The sequence below is a fragment of the Mercenaria mercenaria genome, chromosome 8 (genome assembly GCF_021730395.1).
Source record: "Mercenaria mercenaria strain notata chromosome 8, MADL_Memer_1, whole genome shotgun sequence".
Classification (NCBI taxonomy): domain Eukaryota; kingdom Metazoa; phylum Mollusca; class Bivalvia; order Venerida; family Veneridae; genus Mercenaria; species Mercenaria mercenaria.
Genome location: NC_069368.1, coordinates 21,268,848 through 21,281,530, shown reverse-complemented (window position 1 = coordinate 21,281,530; position 12,683 = coordinate 21,268,848). Strand labels below are relative to the sequence as shown.

The following is a 12,683-nucleotide window of genomic DNA, read 5'->3' as shown; positions in this document are numbered from 1 at the left end:
ACATCGACCCGGGGCCATGACTCGTCACCACCTTGTAAAGTAACCTGTGTGGATTACCTGCCCTCGTCATAACCTTGTAAAGGTCTGTGGATTATCTGCCCTCGTCATAACTTTGTAAAGGTCTGTGGATTATCTGCCCTCGTCATAACCTTGTAAAGGTCTGTGGATTATCTGCCCTCGTCATAACCTTGTTAAGGTCTGTGGATTATCTGCCCTCGTCATAACCTTGTAAAGGTCTGTGGATTATCTGCCCTCGTCATAACCTTGTTAAAGTGGAATTATACGCATTTTTCAAGTACAAATACAGCATTAATAGATATGTGTGTAAACGGTGGAGGAATTATAGCTTTAAACCCAGTATACAAACTCTCCTGTCACTATGTACAAGTTATAACTTCTAAATGAACTTTTCTTATTTGACTGGGCAGTCTTTTTAGAAAAACACTGCAAGCAGGAGTTCTTCCCTTTAACTTCAGAAATCTCTACATATGTAAGGTATCATTGCGTACAAGTCTGAGAAATGAACTGTTATTTTAAGTCGATTTCTTCCATTTCTAAAGCATCACTTTCAAATCTTATGCGCATTATTGTTAACTTAAGCATTTAAATGCACGAAAACCGAAAACTGTTTTTTAATATTCGCCAAAACACTATAAGTGCTGTAAGATGCGCATAATGCCACTTTAAGGTCTGTGGACTATCTGCCCTCGTCATAACCTTGTAAAGGTCTGTGGATTATCTGCCCCAGTCATTAGCTTGAGAAGGTCTCTTGTCATTACATTGTGATGGTCAGTGGACTATCTTCCCTCGTCACTTTCCGAAAAAGGACATACATGTTCGCGGCATATTCGCTGCATGTTCACGGAATGTTCACATATTTTTTACCCTCTTACTGCTACAAGATCAGGCGAGATAATTTGAAATGAAAAACAAAGTATACTATTCCGTATATGTGCTGATTAATCATGGTGTTGATGAATCATGAATAAATATCCTTGACGTGATAGATGGTGATTTTTTTTCTTGTTGACGCACTTTGACGTCATTATAATCGCCCCCCCCCCAAATAAGCTAGATCTAGTAAAACTGCAGCTCTTAAGTATGGGTGTTCATGTAAAATGATTTCTAATTAGACAGAGTTTTGACAATCGTCAGTGCCTAGGCATTGTGTTAAAATTACCGAAATTGTTGGAATTTTGTTATCGCCGAAAACCAAATAGTTGGCTATTGACATAACTGGTTGGTCCGATTTTTATCGTGATTAATCAGCGATCAGGAATAATCGACGCGAATTTTTCCCTCTTCTGTCGAGTGTTACGTGCAGATGCGCATGTACAAGATACATAGAGTTGCACAATGGGGTAAAAGTAACACGGATTATCAAAAGCAAGATAAAAACTAAACATTCCATGTAAAACATGTGGGAAAGTTTTGCCACAGGGTATGGACCCGCACAAGCATGATTGGAAGACTAACACAGTAGAGGCTGGGTTTAAAGTCAGAATATGTCCGTAAAACGGGGGTGTATATACATGTTTGACTAGTACAATCAACTAGATGACAATATAAAGTTTGTAAACAAGTGAACTATCTATATACTTCTTCATGGAAAAATACTGATTTAGAGCAGTCTTTCTTAAATATACATGTGTAGACGAAACATATTTTAAGAAAATCGTTTTTTTTTCCGCCGGAATTGAATCTCCAGGAAACCATTTACCTTTTGAAACACAAAACAAAAATAGCACAGACGTAGAAATACGTTAAATTACTGCGCGGATAACGCTGTATAAGAAATGTTCCCTTTTCTGAAGATAATATTTTGTTCTTCGGCAGCTGCATTTTCTTCGTACAATATATTATCGTTATGAATATTTTGCATCTTAATCATTTTTTTCAAATAATTAGCGATATTTTTATACCCGCGCTAATCCAGTACTTTAACCTAATTGTTTCTTTGTTGCACTTTTCATCGAACTGATATGAACATAACTACTAGCTAAGTTAATACTGATCAAAATTGCACTTTCAATAACAATGTTTCAGTTCGTAAACAAAAATATCTATCTTTTAAAAAGATAACAAAAATTTCGGAAGTCTGAGTTCGAGCCCTACTGCGGTCGCGATGTCCATGAATGCCTTCTTATAATTATGACACCAGTACTGTTATTCCGGGAAGTGGACTCAGATAAACTTCTGATGTAACATTATCTTGAATAATTAGTCATTTAATTACGCCTTTTTTAAAACTCAGATTAATAATAATAAAAAAAAGAACACGGCGAAAGGAGACAAAGCTTTCTCTCAGACTCATTTTTCCCTCAACAATACATGCATTGTTTGATCTAATGTGTTCGACCTAGTGCAGCAACACACGAGGACAACACTGGTATTATTCAGTACACCCGTATCTCAGCATGTCTCAATGAACTCACTCACACCAACATTTATATTACTCTATTTAATATCAAGATTACATTTACTTTCCTACTGCATGAATGACATCAGATAAACTCCTTACACTGCACTCGGCAACCTTAGCGACCTGAAGCTAAATAGAAACAGTGTTTGTGTAATATAACCAGATTTAAATCTTGAACTAGAAATCGGAAGAATTTTCAGTGGGGTCAGATTGGATGAGGTGGTCAGTATGCGTTTGTAAGTAACATAAAGATGACATTGATTTGATGTTAAGAGTATGAAAGAAAGTGATAACGACAATGACGGTTATGCTGACGATGAGGATGACGATAATGATGACCCTCATGACGACGATAGTGATGACTGTGATGATCACGAATATGATGATGACGATAATGATGACGATTATGATAACGACAATTATGATGATAATGATGATATCTGCTTTTTTATTAATGGGCTAATTAATAGCTTTATGCCGAGCGTATGTCAACAAACTCGTAATAAAATGTGTATAACATCTAATCATTAGGAAGCATATAGACCGCAACCCGGCAAATTGCAGTCTCGTTATGACAGTGGTATGAAACACCCATAAAGCTCCCTAGCGGGACTCTGTTGTCCAGAAACATTGAATGGTATCCGTGATGCCAAACCAGAAACACTCAGTCCAAATACGGAAAAATGCTTCATACTTAAAGACTGCTGTTGTGACAGTTTATAAAGTCAATACGAAGTCTAGAACGTAACACTAGACCCGGTTCAAGAGAGAGAATGAAATGTAATCGCTTACGCACGCTAGCGCCGGTTTAAGCGGAACTCTATGACCCGGAAACTTTGAATGGTCTCCGTGATCACAGCAGGACCATTATAACGCTGAGTATTAGAGGGCTTTATGTTTCTAGGGACGTTATATACTTACTTGTACGGTTTCATAGTGCTCCTATTTTTGGTCCTAGGTTTTTTTCTGTATCAGTGGAGTGTAATGGAGATACTTGTAAACAAGTGAACTGTCTAATATTTCTTCTTGGAAAAATACGGATTTAGAGCAGTCTATGAATGTCATATTTTTTTTTGTTTTACACATTTGTAAAACCCGAAGCCGAAGTACACATATCCGATATCGTAGATATGTGTACGAGGTTTCGGGTTTTACAAGTATGTATAAAAAATATGACATTTATTTATAGTCATTGTTTTCAAGTCAATCATTTTTAAGTACTAGCAGTATAAATAATAAGTGAAAAAAGTAGTCCAACATCGGGAGCAGCACAAAAGTTACCCGAATAAATTTGTTTTGTACACTTGTAAAAAAATTCTGTTAGCCAATCAAATTGAAGAAAACAGTCCAAAAAAGAATCAAATACTGAGTGCCAATTTAGAAAAGCGACAAATGGAATTGAATCTCCAGGAAACCATTTTCCTTTGGAAACATAAAACGAAAATAGCACAGACGTAGAACTACGTTAAATTACTGCGTGGATAACGCTGTATAAGAAATGTTTCATTTTCCAATATTTTTCAGCAGCTGCATTTTCTTCGTACAATATATTATCGTTATGAATATTTTGGATCTTAATCGTTTAAAAAAAAAAAAAAAAATAAGCGGTATTTTTATGCCCGGGCTTTGTCACGTCAACAAATCCAGGACTTAAACTAACGGTTCATCTGTTGCACTTTTCATCGAACTGATATAAACATGACTACTAGCAAAGTTAATACTGATCAAAATTGCACTTTCAATAACAATGTTTTAGTTCGTAAACAAAAATACATGCATTGTTTCATCTGATGTGTTCGACCTAGTGCAGCAACAAACGAGGACAACATTGTTATCATTCAGTACACCCGTATCTCGGCGTATCTCAATGAACTCACCAACATTTAAACTACTCTATATAATATCTACATTATATTTGCTTTCCTTGTGCTTGAATGACATCAGATAAACCCCTTCTGCACTCAGTAACATTAACCACCTAAAAAAAAAAAGAGTCAGTGTTTGTGTGATGTAACAAGATTTTTGAACTAACAAATCAGTAGAATGTATATGTGATCATTTTCAGAGGGGTCAGATTGGATGAGGTGGTCAGTATGCGTTTGTAAGTAACATAAAGATGGCATTGGTTTGATGTTAAGAGTATGAAAGAAAATAATAACGACAATGACGGTTATGTTGACGATGAGGATGGAGATAATGATAACCCTGATGACGACGATGGTGATGACGGTGATGATAGTAATGATCGCGATTATGATGATGACGACAATAATGATGATATTGATGATATTTGCTTTTTATTAGTGGGCTGAGTGTTATAGAGCTTTATGCTTCTTAAGACGTATATATATATTTATACGGTCTCATAGTGCTAATTTGGGACCTAGGGTCACGTATCAATTGAGTGTACAACCCAACTTCAGAGCATGTTTTGGGTGTACCGAAATATACACCGAATTGCAGGCATAGGAACATTTTACGGAAAAGTATTAGTGTCATGCGTGTTAATTTCGAGATACTAACCCAAACCGATCAAGTATCTTGCACAATTTAAATGTCTGTTAAAGTGTCCAAACTTACGTTAATAAGCTTCGTCTCCTAAAGACCTGATCTTGGAATGCAATTTATTGGTGTTTAGATAGAAGAATTGTAAAGTAGACACATCTCCCTACACATCCATATATGGTACCAAGCATTTAGGGTACCATACGTCAATGGCTTTCTTGCCACAGCCTCTACGTACCCCTGGCACCAGATCAGAAAGAAAATGCCTCCGTACGTGTTATACCCTACCCCTAGGTATTCTATAAGAACCATGGTCGTGAACGGGAAAATATACTAACCCGTTTCAATCGCCCATTTCATACATATTAACACGCAGTGGGGTAAATGTGTACTATGAATATCAAACAAGTGGTAATTTATCTTCCATTGTGTACCGGTCACATTTTTTCAATACATCTTATCTTAGAAAAACAACGCGTAGTTTATAGTAATTTCAACATTACACAAAAAAAAAACTTGCTTAAACTACCCTGGTGAAGTTCCGTTCTAGATTACAAAACCATTCTGAAATGTATGTCAATCGTCATTTTACTAAATGTGAAAATGCAGCAAAATGTGCAAAATGAATAAAATATACAGAACAGATGCAGACCAATGTACGTACGATTTCAAATTAAAGATAATATACAAGATGAATTTCATTCATCATTTCGAGTTTTAATGTAAAATTGTGATTTTTAGCTCACCTGTCACAAAGTGACAAAGTGAGCTTTTGTGATCCCGCGGTGTCCGTCGTCCGTCAGCCGTGCGTGCGTGCGTGCGTGCGTCCGTCCGTAAACTTTTGCTTGTGACCACACTAGATGTCACATTTTTCATGGGATCTTTATGAAAGTTGGTCAAAATGTTCACCTTGATGATATCTAGGTCAAGTTCGAAAGTGGGTCACGTGCCTTCAAAAACTAGGTCAGTAGATCTAAAAATAGAAAAACCTTGTGACCTCTCTAGAGGCCATATATTTCACAAGTTCTTCATGAAAATTGGTCAGAATGTTCATCTTGATGATGTCTAGGTCAAGTTCAAAACTGGGTCACGTGCCGTCAAAAACTAGGTCAGTAGGTCTAAAAATAGAAAAACCTTGTGACCTCTCTAGAGGCCATATATTTTATGAGATCTTCATGAAAATTGGTCAGAACGTTCACCTTGATGATATCTAGGTTAAGTTTAAAACTGGATCACATGCCATCTAAAACTAGGTCAGTAGGTCAAATAATAGAAAAACCTTGTGACCTCTCTAAAGGCCATATTTTTCATGGGATCTGTATGAAGGTTGGTCTGAATGTTCATCTTAATGATATCTACGTCAAGTTTGAAACTGGGTCACGTGCGGTCAAAAACTAGGTCAGTAGGTCTAAAAATAGAAAAACCTTGTGACCTCTCTAGAGGCCATATATTTTATGAGATCTTCATGAAAATTGGTCAGAATGTTTATCTTGATGATATCTAGGTCAAGTTCGAAAGTGGATCACGTGCCCTCAAAAACTAGGTCAGTAGGTCAAATAATAGAAAAACCTTGTGACCTCTCTAAAGGCCATATTTTTCATGGGATCTGTATGAAAATTGGTCTGAATGTTCATCTTGATGATATCCAGGTCAAATTTGAAACAGGGTCATGTGCGATCAAAAACTAGGTCAGTAGGTCTAAAAATAGAAAAACCTTGTGACCTCTCTAGAGGCCATACTTGTGAATGGATCTCCATAAAAATTGGTCAGAATGTTTACCTTGATGACATCTAGGTCAAGTTAGAAATTGGGACACTTGCCTTACAAAAGTAGGTCAAATATTACAAGAAACCTTGTGACCTCTCTAGAGGTATTACTTTTCATGGGATCTGTATGAAAGTTGGTCTGAATGTTCATCTTGATGATATCTAGGTCAAGATTGAAACTGGTCAACTGCGATCAAAAACTAGGTCAGTAGGTCTAAAATTATTAAAATCTTTTGACCTCTCTAGAGGCCATATTTTTCAATGGATCTTGATGAAAATTGATCTGAATTTTCACCTTGATGATATCTAGATAAAGTTTAAAACAGGGTCACGTACCCTCGAAAACTAGGTCAATAGGTCAAATAATAGAAAAACCTTGTGACCTCTCTAGAGACCATATTTTTCAATGGATCTTCATGAAAATTGGTCAGAATTTTTATCTTGATAATATCTAGGTCATGTTCAAAACTGGGTAACATGAGCTCAAAAACTAGGTCAGTAGGTCAAATAATAGAAAAAACGACGTCATACTCAAAACTGGGTCATGTGGGAAGAGGTGAGCGATTCAGGACCATCATGGTCCTCTTGTTTTAAATCTGTTTTTGTTTGTTTACATTTCGCCAAACATGTGCGCACTGCCGTGACCTCTAGACCGGATGTTCATTAGGAAGTTCAAGCAAGTTTTCTGTAACGTTGACGAGCATAAGTAGTGATATCTTAGCAATAGGAATATTGAGACAATGTGACTGGTGCACGATGGAAGATAAATCATCGCTTGTTCAATATACTAGGTACCCATTCACCGAACTGCGCGTTTAAGTTGAGAAATGTACGATTGAAACGGGTTAGTACACTTTCCCGTTCATGACCATGGTTCTTATAGAATACCTAGGGGTAGGGTATAACACATACGGAGGCATTTTCTTTCTGATCTGGTGCCAGTGCTACGTACGCTCAAGATTTCAATTTCTATACACATCTACACATATTGTACGTTTCGTTGATAGGGGTTTGAACCAGGTCGAAAATCTTCCAGATACTGTCAAAATGGTGAAATATCTTATGTACGAACACTAACTGGCCACCTTCTTCTCAAAATTTAGAGCTACCAAGGTGCCTGACTTTGGTCTCAAAAGGAAGCTGGGACCCAAAACTTACACGTTCATGTAGGGTATGTCTATATATTCCCTTGCCATATGGGCCCAAACTGAGTAGAAAACCTTCAAGACTATAACACTGCGCTTGCATGATCATGTAGGGCTACCCGAGCGCAGAATGATATCCAATCACGGCCAGGATCTGTACAATTAATAATCCTGGGAAGGGGGCGCAACAAAGTCAGATTGTACAGGACAATCGAAGCAAATTTCCCTCCCCTTCTTAGTATGAGCTATATACCTATAACGTATTATGTTTTTCGTTGTGTTTGAAAAATAATTGTATTACAGTTTTACTACTTATAATACTGTCATTTTCAAGTTTAACAAATGCCTTTTAATTGTAAAAGCAGCTCTACATACACAAACAATTTAGTCTTATGAGGATTTTCTACGTTTAAAGGTAATATTTAAGAACTGGACGCTACTTTCTGTGCGTTTGTACGGGTATAATCCACATCGGGATTTCTTGCAAATCCATTAATTGCGCTAGTGGCAATGACTAATAGTAGCTTGCATTATTGGTCAACAAATTAAAAAAAAAAGAACATTGCAACAAGAGAAACAGCTTTCTCTCAGACTCCTTTTCATCCAACAATACATGCATTGTTTGATATTATGTGTTCGACCTAGTGCAGCAACACACGAGGACAGCATTGTTATCATTCAGTACACCCGTATCTCAGCGTATCTCAATGAACTTACTCACACCAAAATTGATATTACTCTATATAATACCAAGATTACATTTACTTTCCTTGTGCATACATCAGATAAACCCCTTACAACCTTAACGACCTAAAAAATAAACAGGAACTGTTTGTGTAATATAACAAGATTTAAATCTTGAACTAACAAATCAGTAGAATGTATATTGGATCATTTTCAGAGGGGTCAGATTGGATGAGGTGGTCAGTATGCGTTTGTAAGTAACATAAAGATGGCATTGGTGTGATGTTAAAGAGTATGGAAGAAAATAATAACGACAATGACGGTTATGTTGACGATGAGGATGACGATAATGATGACTCTGATGACGACGATGGCGATGGCGATGACGATGATGATAATAATGATCACGATTATGATGATGACGATAATAATGAATATTATGATGACGACAATTATGATGATAATGATATTTGCTTTTATATTAGTGGGCTGAGTCTTATAGAGCTTTATGCTTCTTGAGACGTTACATGTATATTTATACGGTCTCATAGTGCTAATTTGGGTCCTAGGGCCACGTATCAATTGAGTGTACAACCCAACTTCAGAGCATGTTTTGGGTGTACCGAAATATACACCGAATCGCAGGCATAGGAACATTGTACGGAAAAGCATTAGTGTCATGCGTGTTAATTTCGAGATGCTAACCTAAAATTTCGAGTTACGAACTGAGTAGATACGTAAATCGAAAATTAGAGTTAATAATTCGCATTTTCGACCAAGTATCTTGCACAATTTAAATGTCTGTTAGTGTGTCCAAAGTTATGTTAATAAGCTTCTTCTCCTAAAGACCTGATCTTGGAAGGCAATTTATTGACGTTTAGATAGTAAAATTGTAAAGTAGACACATCTTCCTACACATCCATATATGGTACCAAGCATTTAGGGTACCATACGTCAATGGCTTTCTTGCCATAGCCTCTACGTACGCTCAAGATTTCAATTTCTATACATATCTACACATATTGTATGTTCCGTTGATAGGGGTTTGAACCAAGTCGAAAATCTTCCAGATACTATCAAAATGGTGAAATATCTTATGTACGAACACTAACTGGCCACCTTCTCCTCAAAATTTAGAGCTACCAAGGTGCCTGAATTTGGTCTCAAAAGGAAGCTGGGACCCAAAACTTACACGTTCATGTAGGGTATGTCTATATTCCCTTGCCATATGGGCCCAAACTGAGTAGAAAACATTCAAGACTATAACACTGCGCTTGCATGATCATGTAGGGCTACCCGAACGCAGAATGATATCCAATCACGGCCAGGATCTGTACAATTAATAATCCTGGGTAGGGGGCGCAACAAAGTCAGATTGTACAGGACAATCGAAGCAAATTTCCCTCCCCTTCTTAGTATGAGCTATATACCTATAACGTATTATGTTTTTCGTTGTGTTTGAAAAATAAATGTATTACAGTTTTACTACTTATAATACTGTCATTTTCAAGTTTAACAAATGCCTTTTAATTGTAAAAGCAGCTCTACATACACAAACAATTTAGTCTTATTAACCCTTTGCCTGCTAAATTTCTAAAATGGACTGGTCCATCATTCAGTTTGGGCAATACCATTTATTATTCGAAGGGGTGTTCACTGAAAATTTACTGACTGAATAGCGAACAGTGCAGACCATGATCAGCCTGCATGGATGTGCAGGCTGATCTTGGTCTGCACTAGTCGCAAAGGCAGAATCACTTGCCGCCAGCAGGCTAAAGGTTAAATACATTTGATGAACTGGACGCTACTTTTTATGTTTATGTATAGGGCGGCTTGACATATAAAGTATGTGCTCTTCACCACTGTACCTATGAGTCGTGCAACATCAAGTTGTAATAATGAAATGAATGAACTGGCACGCAGAAAAGTGCCATTCAAATATTCCACATGAAAATGCAAACACAACTAGCCGTGTCCAACTGTATAAGAACATTTTGGTTAATTCCGACTAGATACTGAAATAGTTTAATACAATAATTTAGCACAACCATTCTAAAGCATCAAATACCACCACAATCCGATAATGTTACAATATGTAATTAATTCAGAATTAACAGTTCTATCAATTCAGTATTCAATATAATATTCCAAATTTATAAAATTATAAAGGTGGGGGTTTACCAACAGCGATCTGCATATATTTAAAGTATTGAAATTAATATTTAAAGTAGCAGTCCTAAGGCAGTGAGTTTCATATTTTTTTAAAGCATTAATTGAAGAGGAAACAAAAATAAAGCAAAATAAGGTGTCATGCATCCTTAGCCAGCACTACAGACACTATCTTTCGGTTCAGCCTGTGCTGGAAAGAAGACCCAAGAATATATGACATTATACATTCCTTGTGAAAATGTAGTGGTACCTTAAACATGTTTTACTCAGCTGAAACACTCGGCACTCTAATGTCACACATTCAAAATGCAATCAGCACAACAGACGTTACTGACTAAGGAGAAGACACAAACAAAGGATAATGGAATATTTAATAAGGTAAAGATTCTATTTATATTGTTTAGTTTTTTAGTGAAGAATGTGCTCATCTTTAATTTAAATTCCCAGTTGTATGGGCAATAAAAGTTGAAATTATCATCTATATTATTTAGTTTCTCTTAACAATAAGACAGGGGGAGTGTTGGTCTATAAAATTTAGTTTCATTTAAGTGCAGACTGTGCAGTTTTTAAAATTTAGTTCCCAGTTGTATGTGCAATAAAGTTGAAATTATTATCTTTAGTTTTTTAGTTCTCTTGAAAATAAAACAGGGTGGAGTATTGGTCTATAAAATTTAGTTTTTCATGAAAATAAACAGGGGGAGTGTTGTTTTATAAAATTTAGATTATCTTAGTGCAGACTGTGATATTATTTAATTTTAGTTACCAGTTTTATGGGTAATAACAGTTGAAATTAATATCTATATTTTTTAGTTTCTGTAGAAAATAAGACAGGGGGGAGTGTTGTTGATTAAACCGTAACGTATAACACAATGCATAAATAATAGTCCATCTATCTTTTAAAATATTTAAGCCATGTGCACAGACACTATGAAAACTTAAACACCAGTCTGCTGTACTAAAACACATGTCCGAGAAACGAATGTAACCCATGTAGCCTGTTGTATTCTTGAATCTTACAATATTTACATAAATATTTCATCCCAGCCCTAATTAAATAGTTAAAAAATGAAATGGCACATACCTCTGAACAGTTTCCAAAGACATTTTTACTTCTAAATATCTATATCATCACATTCAGTCCATTTCTATAATGTATCCTTTCTTGGCGGATTATATCCGAACATGACTACACTACGGCGCAGTGTTCACAGGGGCATCATGTGCATTTCACAGTCTAAATAGACATTTCTAAAGAAAATTTGACTATAACAATTAGAGCAAATAGCAATGAAATTATAATAATACCATTCAATTCATAATGCTTTACATAAACTTGGATCATTTCTATCGTCTGCTACGTACACCGGAAAGCACGGAGTGTAGCTTTCCTGCCGTACCATAACCGTATTTCAGTATGAGTAAACTGTATACTGACCTAGGGGTCTATATGAAAATTTTACAAATATCTTTAGGAAATGAACATTATGATAAGAAAACCGACTGATGCAAAATGTAATACAGTTTGTATTAGAAAATTAGCTGTACAAGTACTATTTAAAACATAACTGGATACTGGATCAGGTATTATAACCGTTCATTATCACTTACAATTCACCGACTATCGAATTGTGACGATAATCAATGTATTATGGTACAAAATTAATGAAGAATTGAGGAGAATAGTGAAATTTTTACATTATCGGCTGATATGATACAGAGTTAGAATGAATGAATGAATATAGAAAAACAAAACAACCTACAATCTTATTTTGTCTTTATTTTTTATTTTATTTTGTCTTTATTTTTTATTTTATTCTTCCGAATATATGATAAAATTCAGTCAGTCACAGTGATTGTATCCGCATTTCTGCCGCTAGAAACTATATAGTTGCAGAAGCATGACTACCATATGATACATTCTACCTTGTATGAAAGTAAAAACAAAACAACAAAAATAATAGACATAATGTGTTAATAACTACTTTTTGTGCG

The 12,683-nt window shown here is 35.9% G+C and overlaps 1 protein-coding gene across 1 annotated transcript; it reads left to right on the top strand.

The window, feature by feature from the left end:
• Window positions 1-2,698: 2,698 nt before the first annotated feature.
• Window positions 2,699-9,041, top strand: LOC123565475 (prostatic spermine-binding protein-like). The gene is made up of 3 exons (XM_045359342.2): window positions 2,699-2,905; window positions 4,561-4,725; window positions 8,814-9,041. Exons 1-3 carry the CDS (start codon window positions 2,699-2,701, stop codon window positions 9,039-9,041), a joined length of 600 nt encoding a protein of 199 aa, XP_045215277.2.
• The last annotated feature ends 3,642 nt before the right edge of the window (window positions 9,042-12,683 follow it).